Source organism: Canis lupus, chromosome 26 (genome assembly GCF_003254725.2).
Source record: "Canis lupus dingo isolate Sandy chromosome 26, ASM325472v2, whole genome shotgun sequence".
Taxonomy (NCBI): Eukaryota; Metazoa; Chordata; class Mammalia; order Carnivora; family Canidae; genus Canis; species Canis lupus.
The window spans coordinates 14,723,219-14,745,857 of record NC_064268.1 but is presented as its reverse complement, the minus strand read 5'-3'; the positions used below and the strand labels follow the sequence as shown (position 1 = coordinate 14,745,857).

Genomic DNA, 22,639 nt, shown 5'->3' with positions numbered 1-22,639 from the left:
GGCTCAGTGGTTTAGTGCCTGCCTTTGGCCCAGGGTGTGATCCTGGAGTCCCGTGATCGAGTCCCATGTCGGGCTCCCGGCATGGAGCCTGCTTCTCCCTCCGCCTGTCTCTCTCTCTCTCTTTCTTTGTCTATCATAAATAAATTTAAAAATCTTTTTTAAAAAGCTACCATTTATTGAACATCAACCACTAGTCATCCTCTGTGTTAAGGCTTTTCAAACATCATTTGATTTCATCTTGGCTTAAACAAGTATGTCATTTTATGTTGTAGCAAAGAAGGTTTCTGGAGACTTGCCCAAGGTTACAAACCACAGATGAGTGGGTAGTTGGAGCCTAATCCAGATCTGTGACACCCTTGCCCTTTGAGAGTGACATCTGAGGGAGGTCCTGGAGACTCATGGACCACAGGTCCTGTACTTATCAGCATCTCGAATGGCCCAGGCCATTGTTTTTGTTTTTGTTCTTATTCTTGCAAGTCCAGAGTCAGTAGACTTTCAGGCAAAGATTTTATTGTAGTCCTGCACAAAGCGTGCACCTTGACTCACTAGGAAATGACTTTAGGTGGTGCTTAGACACAACATTCAATGACACTGAATCACCCAGCGAGGAAGCTACTCTCCCTTCAGTCCCTCTCAATCATGTCATCAAGGAGAAAGTCTCCACTCGGTGGTACCAAATCTGTAACACCTCTGTGACACTTGCTGATTTTTTTCTATTTAACAAATGCTGCTGCAGATTCAGAGCTTCAGCCAGTAACAGTGTCTATATGGAATTTAATCACATTATTTTTTTAAAATGATATTTACTTTTACAGCTATCATCTAGTTGTGACAAGATGTCTATTTTTCATTTGCACTAATGAAATAAATTTCCCTTTTTTAATTATTTTTGAAAAGATTTTATTTATTTGACAGATTGCGCAAGTAGGTAGAGCTGCAGGCAGAGGGAGAAGGAAAAGCAGGCTCCCTGCTGAGCAGAGAGACCAATGCAGGGCTCCATCCCAGGACCCTGGGATCAATGACTTGAGCCCAAGGCAGACGCTTGTTTGTGAATAAAGGTAACACTTGAATGATGTTTGGGAGACACTACTTTCCTGGATTCATAAGAGTAGTCTCTAGGCTCCATGGATATCACTCTTTGTTAATTCTAATCATACTTTCCCGACTTGAGGGTACATTATATCACATGAGATGCTTGTTAAAAATTCAGATGCCCAGACCTTTAACCCCAAAGAGCCTCAGTAGGTCTGAAGACAGGGTCTGAGTTTTGCAATTTTGATTAAGCAACCCAAGTGGTTCTGATATGAGCTGGTCAGCACATGGCATTTGAAGAAATTCTGAACTGGATCTTCCCATTTGAACCCAATATAGATTAAAAAAAAAAAAAAAGATTTATTTACATATTTTGGGGAAGGCAAAGGGAGAGAGAGTCCTCAAGCAGATACCCTGTTGAGCGCAGAGCCCGACATGGGGCTCAATCCCAGGACCCTGAGATCATGATCTGAGCCTAAACCAAGAGTCTGTTACTTAACCCATGGAGCCACCCAGGCCCCTGGTGATTTAGATTTCTTTGGAAATAGATGGGGGCAGAATGTTGCATGCATGTAAATCTGGCAGGATGCGGGCATGCTTCTGCCTTTGTATTATTCTACTGGGTTCTGTTTCTGGGGCAGGAGCAGTCACCTCTAATTTTCAGGCAGCACTGTAAGCACTTTACACACTTTGAGTCATTTCATCCCCAGCACAACCTGGGGAGGCAAATACTATTATTACCTTCATTTTACAGGTGGGGGAACCTGGACACAGAAAGGTAAAATCACTCACCTAAGGTCATGGGGCTGGGAGGTACCAGAGCTGGGATTTGAACGTGACCATCAGATCAGACTCAGAGCCAAGACTCTTACCCGCAGTGGTCGGCTACCTCACCTGGACTTGTCTCTATTTGTGATGATAAAGGTCCATCACCCCCTCTAATTCTGTAGATTCTTGTTGTCCTATCAGGAGATCAGACTCTCTACTTATAATCAGAAATTAATTGATAATTGAATTAAATGAATGAACGAATCTGGACTAGGTAAACATCCCAGGGCTGAGGACTGCTAACCTTCCAGCTCAGTTGAAACCATGGATTAGGCCTGTCTTTAAAAACTAAAAGCCAACATTTGTACTTCCTATGACAAAAATAAAAAGTATTCTTAATTTACCAGGTGAAACAAACCGGTACTGATTTATCTGATTCTGTGCACAAAAGCACAAGATAGGGGAAAACCTGTGATCTGTCCCACTCAGCATTTCTAATTTTTCCCCCATTTCCTCAAAGAAGAAGAAAGTCTAAAAGTCACAGAAGAGACTTATAAAAGACCATCAGGGATCCCTGGGTGGCGCAGCGGTTTGGCGCCTGCCTTTGGCCCAGGGCGCGATCCTGGAGACCCGGGATCGAATCCCACATCGGGCTCCCGGTGCATGGAGCCTGCTTCTCTCTCTGCCTGTGTCTCTGCGCCTCTCTCTCTCTCTCTGTGACTATCATAAATAAATAAAAATTTAAAAAAAAAAAAATAAATAAAAGACCATCAGTTCAATTTTTCAGACTGAAATATAAGAAGAGTTCCAATAAACCCAGGGTCTGTATCTTTCAGAGGGCAAATCAAATTGTGGATGATTTGAAGCTCATCCAGGACAACGTGGGCAATTTGGTTCATCTACCACATACATTTCTTTTTTCTTTTTTCTTCCTCCCCCTACCCCCCACCCCCAAGTCAGAGATGGGGGTGCTGGAAGCTGAGCTAATACTGCCACGAGTTGCAGACAGCTGTGGTGGGGTGGGAAGAGGAGGCACATTCTGCTTTTACTGACCAGACAAATGGCCCACAGGTGAGCTGGAAGGCAGGCATGGGCTTCATTTCTGACCTGGGCATTGCTGACTGCGGGAAAGGTGTGTGCAAGGGGAGGTAACATGCCTTGAATATGTCCAGACTATGGAACAGGTTTTGTTTTTCCTGCCAGCAGATGCTTTTTTATACTGTTGGAGAGCTTGGTGGAGGAGTTCACCAGCAGAAGCACATGGAAAATGCATGGCCAGGATGTCAGCAATTGCGTCACGGTTGCACTCTGGAAAGGGGTGATCACTTTGAACAATGCACACGTGTTCACATGACAAACCATTAAGACTCCAGCCTGGGTAAACAGCACATGTTCTTTATCAGATTGCTTCCTTAGTCTCTAGCACAGCATAGGTTAGAGCCCTTCATGCTAATTAAACAAATACAGGGTTAAGTTCCAGGTTTTTATGAGGTACATTCAATGCTGTTTTTTGATAATGAAGCCACAGGGTCCCCTACAAAAAATAGACTATTTATTCCTATGTTTCTTGTATCTGTCAAGATAACTGTCGAGCAGCTGAAGATGGCATATGTTTGTAGGGGTAGCTATCCAGAACAACAAAAGATATTTACTTTAAAGTCAAAGCTTTAAAGATTCTCAACGCATGTGTAGTTTGATCTGTGACATCTGAGGCTAGAAAAGGTGCAATTCTCTAAAAGGAAGATGTAAAACAGTACTTCTCAACTTTGGCTCCATATCAGAATTCCCCGGGGAGCTTCTGAAACTCCCTGCCGGGATCACACCCCAGACCGAATTTTTTTTGGGGGGGAGGCGGGGGGTGCAGGCACCAACATTTTTAAGTTTCCCAGGTGATTCCCGTGTGCAGCGAAGGTTACAAATCATTGCTTTAAGGGGAAATTTCCTCACCTTTTTGAAAGTCGTGTGTAACACTTTTGGGGAAATGAATCCACTGACAGCTCATTGATGGATGAATGAAAATGGAAATCACCATATCGATTGCCTGATTTCCATATTTGATTATCTGCCTCTCTTCTAATTGTTTTGTGAAAGTATTGGAAATCTGCACTTTAGCGCCCCTAGGACCAAGCAGATAGAGCAGATAAGGATCCCAGGGGAAAGAAGGCAGAAGAGGATCCGAGAAGCTCAGCTCCAAAGCTGAGTAGCTGTTCTGCCTTCCTCATGATGCTGCTGGGGGCAGACGGAGCTCAAGTGGGGCCTGGGTTTTGGATTTTTCCAACTAAATTGCTCATCAGAATTTTTGTATGTAAAATATCCCATTTTAGAAGCGTTAGCCACAAATTAAAGACTATTTATTTATTTATTTATTTATTTATTTATTTATTAAATTAAAGACTTTTTATAAAAAACCTCCATGCAGCCAAATGAAACTCGTCTGCAGGCCAAATTTGGTCTTGTGGGCTGCCTTTTAGATCACCTGATTTTTACACCTTTTGGGAAGCAGGGATTCTTTTTCTTCTTTTTTAAAAAAATTATTATTGTGGTAAAATACACTTTCCATAAAATTTATCATTTTAACATGTTCAATTCAGTGGCATTAAGCACATTCATGGTGTTGTGCACCCATCACCTCTGTCCAGTTCTAGAACTTTCTCATTACCTCAAAGAGAAAACCCATACCTGTGAATCCCCTTCTCCAGCCCCCTCACAACCACCAACCTGCTTCTCTATGGATTTGCCTATTCTGGATATTTCTTATCAATGGAATCGTTCAGGCCGTGGCCTTTTGTGTCTGGCTTCTTTCCCTTTGCATAATGTTTTCAAGTTCATCCATGTTGTAACATGCCTCAGTGCCTCATTCCTATTTACAGCTGAATACAATCCCATTGTATGGATATGCCACATTTTGTTTACCCACTCATTAGATGATGGTTTGTTGGGTGTTTTCCACCTTTTGGCTGTTGTGAATAGTGCTGCTGTGAACATTTGTGAGCTTGTTTTGTTTCAATAGAGGGATCATCCTCACATAACAGATACCCCCATAGCACTAATCTCAACTCTGAGCACACTAACAGGTGCTCGAGAGTCGGGGACTTCACTATAGGACCAAATTGTCCCACTTTGCCTTGGATTGTCCCGGTTTTACCATTGAAGGCCCCACATCCAGTAAACCATTAGAGGGAAGTCTGGCAGTGCCACATCCCATCCACCAGCAAAAGCCTTCTCAAGGCAAGGCTAATGGTTTTAGTATTTTGATTGTGACAAACATGTTTCTTGCAGTTGTCTGTAATCACCAGTGATTTCGGGGTGCTGTGCTTTGGCACAACCAGTCCCTCCATGTTGTTTAATCTAAGCTTTCAGAATCACGTCCTCAACAGAACCTTCCAAGAGACCTCCCTTGTATAGGGTAAAGGACTCCTCTCCTTTATTCCCAGAGCATAGAATAGTTATAGGATGCACTTGCATGGGTTTCCCCCCTTAGACCATGACTCCCTCAAGGACAGTGGAATATGACTGTTGTTTTGGTCTGTCCAACATCCATCCCCTCTTCTGACAATAGCATTTCCCCCTTTCCTTTGGAGGGACCAGCTCTCCCCTAATCTCATACAGCACAATAACACTTTCGCTCAATGTCTCCACACTGCATTTGGGTAATTCTTGCAACATTTCAAACTTTTTCATTATTATTATATTTGTTATGGTGATCTGTGATCAGTGATTACACCTCACTGAAAGCTCAGATAATGGCTAGCATTTTTTGCAATAAAGTATTTTTTAAAGATTTATTTATTTATTTGGGATAGAGAAGGAGCATGTGTGCACATGCGGAAGTGGGGGAGAATGGCAGGGGGAGATAATCTTTAAGCAGATTCCCTGCTGAGCACGGTCCTGATGTGGGTTTGATCACATGACTCATGAGATCATAATCTGAGCTGAGACCAAGAGTCAGATGCTTAACCAACTGAGCTGCTAAGGTGCCCCAGGAATAAAGTATTTTTATTTCATTTATTTTTTATTTTATTATTATTTTTAAGATTTTATTTATTTATTCATGAGAGAGGCAGAGACATAGGCAGAGGGAGAAGCAGGCTCCCTGCAGGGAGCCCAATAGCGGGATTCAATCCTAGGTCCCCAGGATCACACCCTGTGCAGAAGGCAGATGCTTAACCACTGAGCCACCCAGGTGACCCAATAAAGTATTTTTAAATGAAGCTATGTACATTGCTTTTTTTTAGACATAATGCTATTGCATACTTAATAAACTGCAATCCAATGTAAAGGTAACTTTTATATGCATTGGGAAACCAAAAAATTCATTTGACCTGCATTATTATAATATTTGCAATATTTATCATGGTGGTCTGGAACCAAATTCATCTCCAAGGGATTCTCATATGCCCAACAGAATGGATGACAGGTGTTCAAACAACTGGTACACAAATGTTCACAGAAGTGCTACTCACAATAGCCAAAAGGTGCAAAAACCCAAATATGCACCAACAGATGAACAGGCAAACAATGCAGTCTATCCGTATGATGGAATATTACTCAGCTGTAAAAAGGAATGAACTACTGATCCAGATTACAACATGGATGAACCTAAACATTATGCAAAGAAGCCAGACATAGGAGGTCTGATACTGTAAGATCCCACTTCTCTGAAATATCTAGAATAGGAAATCCGTAGAGACAAAAAATAGAATTGTGATTGCCAGAGGCCCGGAAAAAGGAGGGAATGCTGAGTGACTGCTAAATGCATATGGGACTTTCCTCTGGGGTGATGAAAACATTCTGGAAGTACAGAGTTGTGATGATGGTTGTACAGCGCTGAGTGTCATAAACGTCACCCACGGTAAATTTTAGGTTATGTATACTTTACCACAATAAAAACAAAACAAAAGAATCAGGAACTTCACCAGGGCTGCTGCAGATGGATGCCATGCAGGTTGTTTCCTTCATCAGGTGCCCAGACCTGGGAGGAGAGGGGCATGTCCTAAATCCAGACTGTGTTCTGCCCCCAAGCTGCGACCCCTGGTACCTGAGCAGAGCACCTGCTTGCTTCAGATTCACCCTTTAGGAAAATGCAGAGCTTCGCAGACAAGATGGTGTAAAAAGTAAGCAAGTTTGGTCGATGGCATCACTTTCAGGTAATTGTCAATGATACTCCTTCACTGTATTCTAAGTGGTCGGCAAGTGCCACAGTACACATCCTCTCCCATCCTGAGGGTGCTGTCTGAAAATTCACAATGCATTGTTGAGTGCCTAATTTGTAAAGCTAGCATAAATCACTGGACTAAATTGTCCACTACTGTGAGCTCAAGTTATCTGGCCATCAAGAGAGTGATCTGGTTGCTTTGTTTGCACTGGAAAATTAAGAGACAAAGAGGCAAAAGGCCAAAAGGGAAAGAACTCTAGAAAAAGTCAGTTTTCTGATGTTGGAAAGACTTCACAAGGTTAAAGATAGGAGCATTCTGTCTGCACTCATCAAAGGTATTTTTTTAAAGCCATTTATGGGGATCCCTGGGTGGCGCAGCGGTTTGGCGCCTGCCTTTGGCCCGGGGCACGATCCTGGAGACCCGGGATCGAATCCCACGTCGGGCTCCCGGTGCATGGAGCCTGCTTCTCCCTCTGCCTGTGTCTCTGCCTCTCTCTCTCTCTCTGTGACTATCATAAATAAATAAAAAAAATTAAAAAAAAATAAAGCCATTTATGTTTTGGGGATCAATGAGTTAGAACAGAATAATAATAGTCCCCTTGCAGCTAAGGAGAACTTGGTTGTGTCCTGAGGGCTGGCATTCTGAGATTGCTGCCCACCTCCCCCCACCCCCCGCTCCACTCCCATGCCCCCTCCAAAGAATTAGTAGAAAAAAGGGAAAAGGGGGGAAAATGCCCTGGGAAAGCAGTATGTCAAACCCTTCAAGGAGAAGTCAGTGTTAGTTTTGTTCAGTTCCAGGAGCATTGGCCACCCTGCTACTTCCTAATGTGCCACTTTCCCATTTGGGTCCCTATTCACAATGCAACTTAGAAAATATCGGGGACAGCTTATCACTAATATAACAAAATGTGGGATGGGATTTTTTTCCTGTTGACCCAGAACTTCACCTGAAGCTTCAAAGCTGAGGGCAATGGGCAACCACACTTCCTCCTGTCCAGAGGCAGTCAGATTGGTCCCTTGACCATCAATAACCATCAGCCTCCAGCCTATATAAAACAAGGTCAGATTCTCTGCAGAGGACGTTTCTCTGACAGGTCTTTGTAGGAAATTTTCTTCTCCCCTCTGATCGCCAAGCCAAGAGAGGAGAGCTCAAAGAAGAATCACTCGTAAGACTGGGGGCACCAAGACGGGGTGTGGCTGGCATCTCCCTGCCAGCACATGGGCTGCCCATGACAGCGGAGCAAGAAATGAGGGCAGAGGGCAAAGGTGCATCCTATTTCCCACGGGCCAGACTATGTATGTAGGTCTGAGTCATCCTGAAAAGACTCACCCAGAACCTCAGAAAAAGAATTTGGGGGTACTTCCTGGGGTATGAATGGAAAAGAGGAGTGCAGGAAGTCACCCAGCATGTGCACTGAATCCCTACAAAGTTCTCACAGAGTTCTCCAAACATTTCCCCAGTGCGCCTCATGTAAAAGATACACGTGAGCGCTTGCCAGCACATGGCAGGGGGTGGGGGGCATGTGACACTTGAGAGAACTATACCTGTTCTCAGCAAAGGGTCCCTTTCTGCTTGTTCCTCTTCTCCCATACTTCAGCAAGGCAACCCAGGAAGGGGCAGGAGAGGACACACCTGCCCTAGTCTCCATGCAGATTCCTGAGCCATCTGTGGGTCAGACCAGAGTGGGTGGGGGAGAGGTATTAAACTGCATATAAGAGTAGAATTTTGATTGGACTGGATTTCTAATATGAGACTGTTCTTATAGTTGAAACTAAAAGCTGTAGGATCTGATGTGATATTTCCAAGCTCAGCTCATTCCATAGCCCAGTAAGAATAATTTATTCCCACCATTGATAAAGGCACTGTGAGACATGGAGCATCCAGAGTGCTATGCAGTTTCCAGAACAAAGTCCCAACAACCACAGCACAACGCTGAGCAGTCAGCTCCAGTTCTCCAAGCTGGTGATTGGTGAGATTTCTATTGATCTGAGGTGCAAACTACCTTAAGTTGTACCAGGGGCAGCAAATCTAAATAATCAATGAAGGGTGTTAGGTGGGGGCCCTGGGGAACTGGAGAGCCTGTGTCCCATCTGAAAGGGACAGCTGTCTCTCAAATCTAGCCAATTGTTGCCAATGAAGCCAGATCTTCCTGTTTTCCCAGAAATGCCAGAAATCTCCATTTTTGCTAGTGTCTCCTGATTTCAGAATTGTTGGTAAGAATATCAGTTAGGGTCCTTTGTGGCAGAGACACAATGTACTCCAGGTGGGTCAAGTAAAAGTGCTTTTACAGGGTGGTACTATGGACTGAAATGGGTCCCGTCCACATTCATATGTTTAAGCCCTAACCCCCTTAATGTACCTTTACAATGCTTAGGAGGTAATTAGGGTTAGGTGAAGCCAAAGGGTAGGCTCTAATTCAAAAGGCAATGAATGGCCTTATAAGAAAAGGAAGCCATGTGAGTCATGCCTGCCATGTGAAGACACATCAAGAAGATGCCCTCTGACATTCAGAAAGAGGGCTCTCACCAGAACCCAAATATGCTGGCACCAACATCTCCAGCCTCCAGAACTGTGAGAAAAATAAATTTCTCTTGTTTAAGCCATCCATCAATGGTATTTTGTTAGGTTAGCCAAGGCAGACTAAGACAGGTGGTTAGAAAGTCTGTAGAATCTCCAGGAGGACAAGAGTGCTAGTTTCAGACTGTACAGCTGGGAATGATGCTCAAACTGCACAATCGGACACTCCTGTGAATACCATGCCATGCCTCTCGGCACAGACCCCATGCTTACACAGGGGCGGTCCACCTGGAAGCAGGTGCATTGGCTGCTGTGCTTACTATCAGATAGACTCCTCTTTGTTGCTCACTTCCAAGTATAAATCTCATGTGACATGTGTAATGGTAGAGCCCAGATCACATGAAACTTGCTTGCGAAGGAAGGTTCTGGAGGAGTGCTTTGGTTTCTCTTATGGAGAGATGTGACTCATAATGTAGGTATTTTCCAAACATAGGAAAGGTATTCAAAGGGGGCTGGATGCAAAGCATAACAAATATCCACTATAGCAATTAATTGAAAAGATGTGGTAGTGGTTATGCGGGGGTGGGGGCAAACAATGCCTTTGTGTGCTTGCTTACAACCCTGCCAGTTGATGACTTCCGAACTATGGGCTAATTTTTTAAATGTCTGTTTCCTCTGAGAACAACTAGAAAAGCCAAATCAAATCATCATCATCATCATCACCATCATCACCATCATCATCTACTTAAAGGCATTCAGAAAGCTGCTGAATCAACCAGAACTAGAGGGGCCAAAATTCTGAAACAATGTTGAGGTGAGTTGACAAACTGCAGCCACTTTTTCCCTGGGGCATTTGCAATTTTGGACACTTAGAAATCTAGAGTTTTCCTGGGCAAAGATACTGCTGCTGGGGGACAGAGAAACCAGCAGAATTTCAGCAGTGTCTTAGGACTGGAGAGACTATCCTAGAGAGAAGGGAGGGATAGAAAAGTGAGCTTGATGTTGGCATTTTCCCCCTTAAGATATTTGGTAAATTCTGAAGCAGTGCAGGCCAAGGGGCTAGAAGCCAAACAGAAAGCCCCTGAAAAACAGAGCAGAGTGTCCAGCAGTCTTGCCATGTTATGGCTACAGAATTAGAGCACAGGACCAGGGGGAGGTGCCTCGGTGAACATCTGAAGTTCTCAGTTGGACTCTCTGAAAGGCAGGGCCTTAGAGGGGGGAGCCAAAGTCAGATGGTCTCTTATTAAAACTGCAACCCAGCCTCTACCCAGCTCAGCCCCTGATTGGATTAAGATGCTTAGTACCCCTGCCACCTGCATGCAGAGAAAGGGCGAGCCCTCCCCAGAGTTAGATATTACCTGGAGACTTTATATATATTTTTTTCATACACAGATGTTATATGCATTCAATAAAAATTACAAGGCCTGCCAAGAGACAGGACCAAATCCCTGAAAACAAATAGAAAAACAGGCAATAGAAACAGACTCTGCAGGTGACTGAAGTACTGGAATAAAACCAAGGTGTTAAAATAAATCATGATTAATATGTTCAAGAGAAACAAAGCAAAAGAAGGGGAAAATAGAGGAAAAGATAATTTTATCAGAGAATTGGAATCCAGGAACTTCACAGTCCAAAAGAATGAGGACACAGAGAACTTGCTTGAGCACCTCATCCACAGATGGATTTTGAAAATGCTGAGTCAGCTCTGTATGAGCCATAAAACCTCATGGCCCACAGTCCAAAAAAAAAAAAAAAAAAGTTTCCATCACTGTCATTCTCTCTACTTCTCAAGTGGCTTCCTCTAAGGGATACATATTGTACCATGTGTTCTGAGTCACTCTGCTCTATAAACCCAGTTGCCTGCCATGGAGCTCTGTTTACCTGGAGAAAGAGGAGCCTTTTGCTAATTATCCTAAATACATCTTTTGAGCAATGTGTTGGGAGTACTAGTAGTTAAGATGACCATCAGGAAGATGAAGCCTCTCTGGGATGATATTTGAGTCGACACCAAGTGACAAGGAACCAACCAGGGGAGAATTAGAGGGAAATGTGGTCTGCACAGAGGTGATATGGAGAGCAAAGAACTGAGGCAAGAATATGTTTGCTGATTTAGTCAGGGGTGGGCAGACTTTCCTGGAAAGGGCTCGATAGCACGTATTTTAGGCTTTACAAGTCATACAGTGCCTGTTGCAACTACTCTCTTCTGCTGTTAAAACACAGCAGTAAATGCAGACATAAAACGAATAGGTGGCAGTGGTCCAATAAAACTTTATTTATGGACACTGAAATTAGAATTTCTTATAATTTTCACGTCACAAAATCTTTTGATTTTTCCCCCCCAACCACTTAAAAATATAATAACCATTCCTAGCTCTGGGGCCAGAGTTTGCTGGTGTAAGGTCGTTTAGGTAGGCTGGGCTCAGATCGTACATAGGACCTGGTAACAATCAGATTAAGGCAAAGCCCCTTTCGCCGTCCGAATGGAAAGCTACCCGTCAAGGTAACTGCAGGCCAGGGTACCAATTCTAGGGGTGGCAGCTTCCTAGAGCTCATGGAAGACGATCAGGTTTGCATTACTCTTCCCCAGTAGCAAGAAAGGACAAACGAACGCACACGCACACGCACACGCACGCACTCTGGGAGGCAGCTTCCCACAGCTCATGGAAGATGATCATGTTTGTTTTCTTTTCCCCAGTAACAAGAAAGAACAAACGAACAAAAAGACAAACAGATGCGCACACACACAGGGCTCATGGAAGATGATCAGGTTTGTTTCGTTTTACACACACACGCCCCGAGCCAGAGAGCCAGAGAGGACGTGCCCAGGTTCACGCGGCCGCTTCTCCAGCACGCACTAAGGGGCTGAAGTTGGGTGCACACCTGCTCCCAGCCCGAGCGCACCTGCTGAGCGGTCCTCCGGCCTCGTCTCGCGAGAGCGTGCCGTAGTAGTGGCCCCCGCCCCCGCCCCCGCCCCCCGCCCGCGCCCAGCCCCCGCGCCCGGGCGCTCTCCCCGCAGGCCCCCCGCCCGCCGGCTCGCACGCACGCACGCCCGGTAGTAACTGCACTCCGCCACGCGAGCTCCGCGGCCCCGCGAAGCCCGTCCCCGCCCCCCGCGCCCGAGCCCCGGGCCCCGGGCCCCGGGCCGCGCCGGAGCCGCAGCCGCAGCCGCAGCCGCAGCCCGAGCCGGCTCCTCCGCGGGCAGGTGCGCGAGCCTGCGCGCGCCGCGGCCGCCTCCTCCGGCGGGTCCCTGGCGCGCCGGGCCGGGGCGGCTGCGCGCACGGCGCCGCTCCACCAACCCGCTCCCCGCAGGTCCCTCGCTCGCTCTCCATCCCTCGCCGGCGCTCCCCCCCCCGCCCGCGCTTTGATTGACAGGCAAGATGTCGGTGCGGAGCGAGGCAGGAGCGAATGCAGCAGCCGTCACCCCCGGAGCCCGGCGGCGGCAGCAGCAGCAGCAGCAGCAGCGCGAGGAGGAGACAGCAGCCAGCCGCAGTCGCCGCCGCAGCCGCGCGAGCCATGCAGACCGCATCTTGAGGACGCGCTAAAGCACCCCAAACGGCGGACAATGCCGTGTCACTGCAACTGGGAGGGGGGCAAAGCAGAATTTTTTTGACATAAAAGCCAGCCAGCCAAAAATATATACATTTGTCCTTCACGGAGCCGGTGTGTAAAGAGTGAGCGCTGTTTTCCTTCGCCTCCTCCTCTCCTCCTCCTCCTCTTCCCCCCTCCTCCTCTTTTTCCTCCTCCTCCTCCTCCTCCTCCTCCTCCTCCTCCTCCTCCTCCTCCTCCTCCTCCCTAAGTGTACAGACAGCATCACATCACCTGGTTTGCTTCTGAGAAACAGCATCTCTCCTTTTCAGGGACCAGAGACTCAGAGAGAGAGGAGACATTCTAATGGAGTCTGTCTGATACCCCAAAATAAAATAATAAATTTTGGCTCTCGTCCCCTCCTCCCACCCCACCCCCTCAACCCTGTGTGAGATGTTGGGTTTCTTCTACATGAGACATTGTTGAGAAGTCGCAGTGGTTGGAGAGCGTAGGGGGTAGACTACCTCTACTCCCCCCCCCCTTTTTTCTCTCTGGGAGGAGGAGGAGGGGAAGGGGGCTTGCCGAGCAAGCGATGGATGAGGAAAACATGACGAAAAGCGAGGAGCAGCAGCCTCTGAGTTTGCAAAAAGCCTTACAGCAGTGCGAGTTGGTCCAAAACATGATAGACCTGAGCATCTCCAACCTGGAAGGGCTTAGGACCAAATGTGCCACCTCCAACGACCTCACACAAAAAGAGATCCGGACCCTGGAGGTAGGTGTTGCCTATGGAAAAAAAGCAATCTTTCCTTACCTCTCCCTGCTCCCCACCACCCCCTTTCCTTGGATTCTGTTGGTTGGGGGGGGGGGGAGGGCAGGAGGGTGTGGAAGGGCAGCAAGGTGGGCACGATTTGATTTTCTGTGATTTATCCTCTTTGCAAAGCCTGCACTGGATGTCCCTTTACTGTACCGCTGTCGTCTACGCTTGGCTGGGTGGTGGTAGTAGTAGTAGTAATTGTGATTCCTTCTGTATTATTATTCTTGCGGCTGTTATTATCATTCGCTTCCTTTCCGAGGAGTGAGTTCTCTCTTTTTTCCGCTTGTGGATTTGTTTCTATGCCACGGGGGCTTGTGTGCTGGGTAAGACATCAAGGCGCTGCAGAGAACCCACGTGACCTTGCGCATTCTGCAGGTGGTCAAAAGGTGGTTTTTGCTCGCGGAATGGGGCTGCCTATAAATATAGACCTCTTCTGCTCTCGGCCTCCTTCCCAGCCCCGATTTTGCCCCTTGGATTTTGCTTTTTGTTTTTGTTTTTGTTTTATTTCAGTGGTATACATGTCAGGAGGCAAGAAGAAAAAAAAAAAAAGGAAAAAAAGAAAAAAGCAAAAAAGAAAGAAAAAAATCCCATTGAGCTCCCCATTTCCAATCAAATCATTTGATGCAGGGAACTGTTGCAGGCCTGAAACGCATAAAAAGAACATAAAATATGCCTGGATCAGCACACCCGAGTGGTGTGGGAAAATACTCTTGAATCTTGGTGGGACGGTTCAGGAGAGGGGTCGGAGGAGGAGTTACCTCTGTCGAGTTGTAATGTTGTCTCCCACGGAACTTGAGGGGGAGTTTGAAGCAGTTTGGGGGGATGGAGTTGGATTCAAAGTTACTCTGAACGAAGATGATAGAAATTATTTCTTCCCAAGGCCATTTGGTCAAAGGAGGAAGGTTTCCAGAGCCTTAGAAAATGTCTGGCGTGCACGTAATCATTGGGCATCCACGTTGTTGGAGACATCTGAAGGGTTCCACTCACTTCTCCCTCAAACCAGCTGTACACATAGCTTGATTAAATTTGGGAACTCCCATTAGCTGGCATTTGCTGAGGGTGGTGGCTGTGGGGCTGGGAGCAAAGGAAAGTTCTCCCTCTGGTGAAGTGGGCATGTGCAGTGCTGGGAGGTTCCCTCTTTACAGCCCATGAGTGTCTAAGGCCTGAACTCTTCTGTCCCTGATGAATCTTTGAGCCCTGTTCTGGCCTAGGATAAGCCCCCCTCTCTGATTCACTTTAAAATCTTTTTTTTTTTTTTTCCCTTTCCATGATTTTAACTTCAGCTGGTTGTCAGCACACAGGAAAGGTCATCGATTTGAAAGTGGAGTGTGTGTGCGTGTAATATGCTGTTTGCTACCTTAGAATACATGTCTGTGTGCACCTGTCATCTGGGAAGATGATCCTCAGAAATGAAATAAAATAAGTGTCAAGAGATATCAGAGGAGTGGAAATTCAGTTGGGAGGCCAGGTATTTTCTTTCTCAGAGCTTCGGGAGAATAGTCTAGGCTAGGACTTTGTTGCTGGAAGAAAAAGTGTGGGATGCCCTGGCCCAGCCTTCTATTGTGTGTGTGAGCAGTGCTCAAGGTAAGATTCTGTTCAGAGCTGCAGGCAGTGAATAAATAAGTAACCCGAAAAGTCGTCTTCTGGTCCTTTGTGCCAGGAGTCCCAAGTGCTAGTTCTGGTATCACTAAGTTCCTTCAATTTTCTTTACCTCTTTTCAAAGCATGCTTCATCCTCTGATAGCTCCTTGAGTGATGGTGATGGTCACAGTGGACCCTGGTCCCTGTGGCTTCTTCCCTGCACAGTGGTTTTCTTTGAAAACCAGGGGATGGAGTTGAAAAAGGTAGCAATTACTCAGAGTGCATCTGATTGTTAGTTTCCTGGTCCCAGGATGCCACAGAGCAACCTCACAATCACTTTCCCCATATTGCATAGGGAAGGGTCTCCAGCATTCAGGCCAGTCTGTGCTTCTCAGGTCCCTGGGGCAAGGGTGGGGCCACTGAGGAAGGGTGGTGACTCCAGGTACAGCCAGGTCCCTAGGAGCCTCTCCCAGGTGTTGGACCAGACAGAGGTCCTTTATTCCCCCAAACCTTCACCAGAACCCTGAGGGAGCTTATTTAAAATGCACATTCTCAGCCTCTTACCCCAGAGGTTCTAATTCAGATGGGACTGGGGGGGGGGGGGGGCGCGGAGAGGGGGGGGAAGGCCCAGAAATCTGCATTTAAGAAACAGTCCAGGTGTTTCTGATGCATGCTTTCACATCGACACTCTGAGAAATACCCACCTATTAGGAGGTAGATGGTGTATTTCTGCTATTTGATGGTGAGCACTTCCTGCTCACAAACACTAAAGTAAGTGGTGAATTGAACAGACCATCCCTGAAAACCGTAATAATAGGCACAATTTAGTAGCATGCATATGACCCTATGGGAACAAAAATATACAGCGTGGAGTGAGCCTTCCCGAAGTGTCCTGCATGATTAGGGAGACAAGGCTAATAATATACATGTGAAATAATGATCAAGTCCAAACAGCAAATAATATGGGAGGGCAGCATGTGGGTCCATGAGGAATGTGTTCAAGCCGCATGAACTGGAAAATCCAACCACAGTGTTCAAGTGAACAGTGGCTGCTTTTTCTCATGGAGCAAGAAGTCTGGAGGTATATGGCTGCTTGAGTTGGCTCAAGTAAGTTAATAACATCAGGGCCGATGTCTCTTTGAGTTCTCAATGGCCTCTTTCTTATGGTTGCAAGATGGCTCTTGAAGCTTTAGCCATCACACCCAGGTGAGGCGTGTGCAGGGATAAAGGGTTCATCATGTCTTTATATCACTTCCCCAGGATACCTGCAGTTACCTACCCCGCAGATGATGTTTAATTATGTCTTCTCGGCCAGACTCAGTCAGATGGCTAGTCCCAGCTGCAAGGCTGGGAGGTGGGGAAGCGAGAACACCATCGTGAGTGGTTTATATGAGTCGTGGTCCATTGCCTCAGTTGATCTGTTGCCACTCCATACAAAATCAGGGTTCTGCTGGCATGGACGAAATCACGAAGGGATATTGGGTGGATAGCCAGTAACATTGGCCTTGGCATGTTACCAGGAGGTATTCTGGGAGAGAAGAAAGATCATGAGCTTTGGAGTTAGACCAATAAAGTTTTAAATTGTAGTTTTTCTACTTTATCTTGGGCTAGTGATTTAAGTTTTCTGGACCCATGGTTTAATTTTTTGGCAAAATGGCAAGAAAAAAATAGCATTACCTACTTTGGTGGTTATGAGGATTAAAAGAGAAGATATTTTCAAAGTTCTAGGACTATGTGTAGCACAGCCCTCAGGGGCCAAATAAATGATAGTTCAGATGATGATATGATTAGCATTACGTGGTGTGGGGTAGATAACATGGAAGGAACAGCTCAGATCTGAGGGAGAAAGGGAAGAGTTTGAGCAGCATTTCCAAAATATGTTCTGTGGAACCCTAGTTCTGTGGGCTCTTGGCATTTTTTTTTTCTCTTGGCATTTTTTATTCTTCCAACAAGTACTTGAAATCCATGGACTGTATTAGATGCTGGTAATTAACAAGTACTCTGTAAACAAAATGAATTCCTTGGTTCAAACGTCTGGGAAAGGTTGAGTTAAATAAACAAGGGGAAACAGACTTCTCAGAGCCTTTACTCTATCAGGTATGTGTGTCTGGTGACTCCAAGAGAGGATAGAGTCTGCTGCGTTTCCTTTCTCCAAGGATATCCCTTGGGACTGATGTTCCATAGAATACACCCAGGGAAACATTTGGCAAAGCAGTTAGGGTAGCTTTCTTGGTTGGGGACCTGGGGACCCTGAGTGGAGAGAAGGATGGGGAAGGTTGAGATCACAGCAGGTTGGTAGAACCTGCTCGGCAAGAACAGCCAACCAGATGAAGGCATATCGTGTCCATTCATGCCTTCATGGGGCAGCCTCGAGACCAGTTGGTCCAGAATGGAGAATACTGGAAGAATGTCATAGAAAATGAATTTAGGTCACAGACTCTTGAGATCTGACTAAGGACAAGGGAGTCAGACTGACCAAATTTCATTCCTTTGAGGAAGGAGATTGAAGTCTTCAAAGGTTTTGGAGTGACTACGATAAAACGTTGTTTAAAGGTTAGTCTGATAGCCCTGCAGCAGGGGCCAGCAAACTTTTTCTGTAAAGGGGCAGGTAGTGAATAGTTTAGGCTTCGTGGGTTACACAGCTTCCATCACAGCCACTGAGCTCTGCTGTTGTACTGTGCAGCAGCCGTGGACGAACTATCTCCACAAATGAACGTTTTCCAATGCAGCTTTATTTATGGATCCTGAAATTCAAATTTGATATAATTTTCACATGCCAGAGAGACATTATTTTCCTATTGATTTTTTTTTGACATTTAAAAATGTAAAAACTATTCTTAGGTTTTGCCCCTTACAAAAACAGGCAGTGGGTCAGTTTTGGCCTGCAGGTTACAGCTAGTTTGCTGGTCTCTGATCTGTAGGGTGATGATCTAGTTCTGCTGATGTTGCCTGGGTCACTCATGTGGTTGTCATCATCGGATGGCTCAGCTGGGCTGGATGGTCCAAGATGGCCTTGCTCACGTGGCTGGTGGTTGGTTAGGGTACCTTGGTTTTCCTCCACATGGCCTTTCCAGTGGGACAGCCAGATTTCTTACCTGGTGGAAGCATCAGTGTTCCAAGAGAACAAGCCCCATTGCACAGCCCCTCTTAGGCCTTGGCTTCCGTAATGTTTGCCAATGTCCCATTTGCCAAAGCAAATGGATAAGCACAGAGTCAATGTAGAAATTACTATCTAAGGGTATGTAATCTAGGAAGTGTGGTTCACTGGGGGCCAATGAACAATTTAATGTAACAATGTACTGCAGCTATGGGAAGAACCCAAAATCCAAAATAAAACCAAAATAGCATGGGAAAGAGGGAGGGTCATGGAATGATCAGCAAAGGTACCCTCAAGCAAGCCAAAACATATCTTTGGAATGCACTAGGCAGAGGAAGCAGCAGATGCAAATTTCTTGGGTGGGAATGAACTTGGCATGTTATTAGAACAGCAAGGAGACCACTGTGGTTGGAGTGGAGTGGGTGGGTAGGGAAGGGGTGAGGGACACAAGGGAGGCAGAAGCAGAGTCCTGGTCATAGAGGGCTTTGATACGATACTTGGATTTTGTTCTAAGTGTGAACAAGGAGGTGACTGATTTATGTTTTTAGAAGGTCCTTCTGGTTGCTGCAGGGAGAATAGACCATAGAGGGTAAGAATGGGAGCAGAGAGACAATTTGGGAGATCATGGAAAAACCAAAGCCAGAAGTGACTGTTATGCTGGTTGGGGGAATGGGGCAGGTGGCTGGATTCAGAAGGTCAGGTGCACAGGAGGTGCTCACAAATCAGATATAGGGAAAATAAAGGATGGAGGATTACTTCTAGGTGTTTGGCTTAAGAACTGAGTGAAAAAGAAAAAAAAAACGAACTGAGTGAATGGTGGTGTCTTTATTTGAAATGTGAGAACTGGAGGTGGAATAGGTTGAGCTTGACAGACAAGTCTGGTTTGGACACGTTCCGTTTGTCAAGTGGATAGTTGAATATTCGAACCTACAGCTCTGAGGAAGGCTAGAGACTTAACATTATAAATAATACCTTAGTAGACATTCTTGTGATTTGTAACTGTCCTTTAATTCCAGGGGAATTGCTAAATCCCAGGGTATGCAAAGTTTCAGGACTTATGATAGGTTTTGCCAGATTACCCTTCACCACGCATGTGAAAAGGGCCTGTTTTCCCCTTTCCTCAGTGTAAGTTCAGGCTTTTTTTTTTTTTTTTAAAGATTTATCTACTTATTTTTATTTATTTAAAATAAATAAATTCACTTATTTGAGAAGGAAAGAGAGAGCGCACGAGCAGAAGAGGGAAGGAAAGGCAAAGGGGGAGGGAGAGAGAATCTTAAGCAGGCTCCCACTGAGTGTGGAGCCTGATGTGGGGCTTGGTCTCCCGACCCATGAGACCAGAAGGCAAGCTAAAACCAAGAGTCAGATGCCTCACCAACTGAGCCACCCAGGTGCCCCTGAATTTATGGTTTATCTTTTGGTTGCCTATGTTTTGATGACTGAGAGCTCAAGGTTAAGGAGGCAGCTGCCTCAGGTTAGAATCTCATCTTTCCTGTTTCTAGTTGAGAAGGACCTAGGGACTTGTAGATATAAGAGGAGTACTTGGTTTTCCATACAAAGTGACCAGCCTGTAAAGACCTAAGCCTCGTCCTTCTTCTTATTCTTATAAAGATATGGGGAGAGGGGTGGTCTCACAACTCCGAGTCAGTGGCAGAAGTTATTTCTGAAGGGTTCTCTCTCCCCCCTGGGTATTTGGATTGGATTCTGTTAGGGAGCTTGGTATCCTTCTTCCTCCAATGGGCAGAAAACTGGGGAGTCTTCTTCCTCCCCCAGAGTATCAGTCATTTTCTGGGCTCCCACCCACTGGGCTCCAACTGTTGGGACCTGGCCTTCCTCCTCGCCCCCAGAGTGCTGCTTTGGAGCTGGGGAGTGGGGAGGTGTTCAGAAGCTGAAGAAGACAAGGGACACATGGCAGCTGGGACGGAGGATGGAGAAGCCAAAGAATGGGGAGGAGAAAGTCAAAGCAGAGAATAACTGTCTGTAGGGTTTCCATGACCCTTGCAACATCTCTCCAGTGGGCAGGTTGCTGTTTCACAAGTGAGTTTACTAAGGTTTAGAGTCACTGATTTGACCCAAACTGGAGGCTGAGAAGAGGTTTACTGTTCTGCTGTGGGCTCCCCAAAGGTGGCGTGGCCTGGAAGAGAAGAACGGAAGAGTGAATAGAAGGCAAAGGGGAGGTGCAGGCGATCATGCTGAGGTGGTCAGAGGTGATAGCTATCAGGTTAGTGAAAATCATCATGGTGCAATACTCTCAGATACTTTCATTTCATGGTGACTTTTATTTATTTTATTATTATTTTTAAAGATTTTTATTCATGAGAGATACAGAGAGAGGGGCAGAGACATAGGCAGAGGAAGAAGTGGGCTCCCTGTGCAGAGCCTCGATCCCAGGATCCCAGGATCACAACCTGAGCCGAAGGCAGATGCTCAACCACTGAGCCACCCAGGTGTCTCTGATAGTGACTTTTATAGGTGAAAGCTATTGGGGAGAAAAATAGAACCAATGGAGACAAAGTAGGGCATCCACAGAGGCAAGTAAGGATGAGACAAAGAGAAGGAAACAGATTCAGGATGTCCAGTATGGCAACCACTTGCCACCTTGGCTCTTGATCAGTTGAAATGTGGTGACTTCTGACTGAAATGTGTCATTGGTATAAAATACACACCAAGTTCTGAACCTTTAGCATGAAGAAGAGAATATAAAATATCTTATTAATAATGTTTTATATTGACAACATGCTGCCATGATATTTTGGACAGATTGGGTTAAATGAAATCTGTTAAAATTACTTTCACCTGTATCTTATTATTCTTTTTCTGGAGGCTACTAGAAAGTTTTAAATTACACAGGTGGCTCACTGTGTATTTCAGCTGGATAGTGCTGCTTTTGGCCATTGAGATGATTTGTCTATTTTTCCATAATAGAAATCTTGTTCTTGGTAAAGACTGAGATTGTTACTAGGGGTTACTAGGCAGCCATTGTCCTGAGTTTGCTTGGACCAGTAGAAAAGTGAGATGAAGACTCAGAAATAATAATTGAGTCTTTAGGAATTTTTGTGGATCCTTAAAGCAGTATAACCTAGTGCAAGCCTTGGGGTCCACCATAAGATTGCTTGGATTCCAGTCTGAGTTCAAGATAAACTAGCTAAGTAACTGGGGGAAATGAGCTCTCCTTTCTGAGCTTTAGTTTCCTTGCTTTTAAAATTAGGATCATGGTTATTAGGATTGTTATGCTGATTACAATGGAATCATGCATTAAATTGTTGAGCAAGGTGCTTGGCACATGGCAAGTACTTAACAGCATTCCCTCCAATAGATGGGCATGGGAGGGGGAGGTTAGGGTATCTCAGCCTTCCAGAGGTTCCATCTTTGGTTGTATCATTCATTTATTCAGTGAATCTAACTGAGCTCCCAATGTGTGTGAGCAAGGTGTGAGAAGAAGAAACCCATAGAAGCCTTCGATGGGATAATGGCACACCTGCTGGGCTGCAGGTGACGTAAGTGAACAAGATTCTGATACTAGGTCTGGATCTTTGAATTCGCCCACAGATGACTCACTTCCCATCAGTGCCTGGCAGGCTTTAGTCTTTAAACCATGTGCTCATCACAACGCTAAGTTGGATAACAGTTATGGGGTTGGGCCTCATAGCTCCTGAACTTCCCTTAAGCTTATTGTGATTGAAAGAACTGTGGTATCTAATTGCTTGAAAATTGTATCCTCTCAAGGTAGGAGGACCCTTAAGAGGTTGGCTAGGCTTACCTCTTAGCCAGTGTCCAGCTTTGGCGTGGTGATTTGGGGTGAGCACTATCTCCCAAGGCAGCCTTTAAAAAAAAATCTTTTTTATGGTGGTAAGTATATATCCCATAAATTTACCATTATAACCTTTTTAAAGTATGCAGCTCAGTGGCATGAAATAACATTCATAGCATTGTGCAACCATCATCGCTATCTATCTGCTGAACCTTTTCATCAGTCCCAGATAGGAATTCTGTACTGATTAAGTAGTAACTCTCCCCAGCTGCAGGGTCACCTCCATTTCCTATCTATATGAATTTGACTATTTGAAGTATCTCATAGAAGTTGAGTTGTACACCATGTGCCTTTTGTGTCTGGCTTCTTTTGCTTAGCACTGTATTTCTAAGGTTCATCCAA

At 45.6% G+C, this 22,639-nt stretch overlaps 1 protein-coding gene across 13 annotated transcripts in view; it reads left to right on the top strand.

The window, feature by feature from the left end:
* The window catches only part of KSR2 (kinase suppressor of ras 2), a 442,470-nt gene that overhangs the window by 20,462 nt on the left and 399,369 nt on the right, over positions 1–22,639 (top strand). For 5 of the 13 annotated variants that reach the window (XR_007406266.1, XM_049102048.1, XM_049102041.1 and 2 more), the window contains exons 2-8: positions 2,757–2,871; positions 3,007–3,178; positions 6,763–6,947; positions 8,816–8,925; positions 10,163–10,287; positions 12,169–12,240; positions 12,783–13,770. Coding sequence is in view for 12 of the 13 variants with exons in the window: in XM_049102048.1 (XP_048958005.1) it covers positions 13,591–13,770 (180 nt within the window). In the remaining variant the exon portion in view is untranslated. Of the gene's footprint in view, positions 1–2,756; positions 2,872–3,006; positions 3,179–6,762; positions 6,948–8,815; positions 8,926–10,153; positions 10,288–12,168; positions 12,241–12,782; positions 13,771–22,639 lie in introns of all 13 variants that reach the window. The other 8 variants (XM_049102049.1, XM_049102046.1, XM_049102042.1 and 5 more) reach the window with 6 other exon arrangements.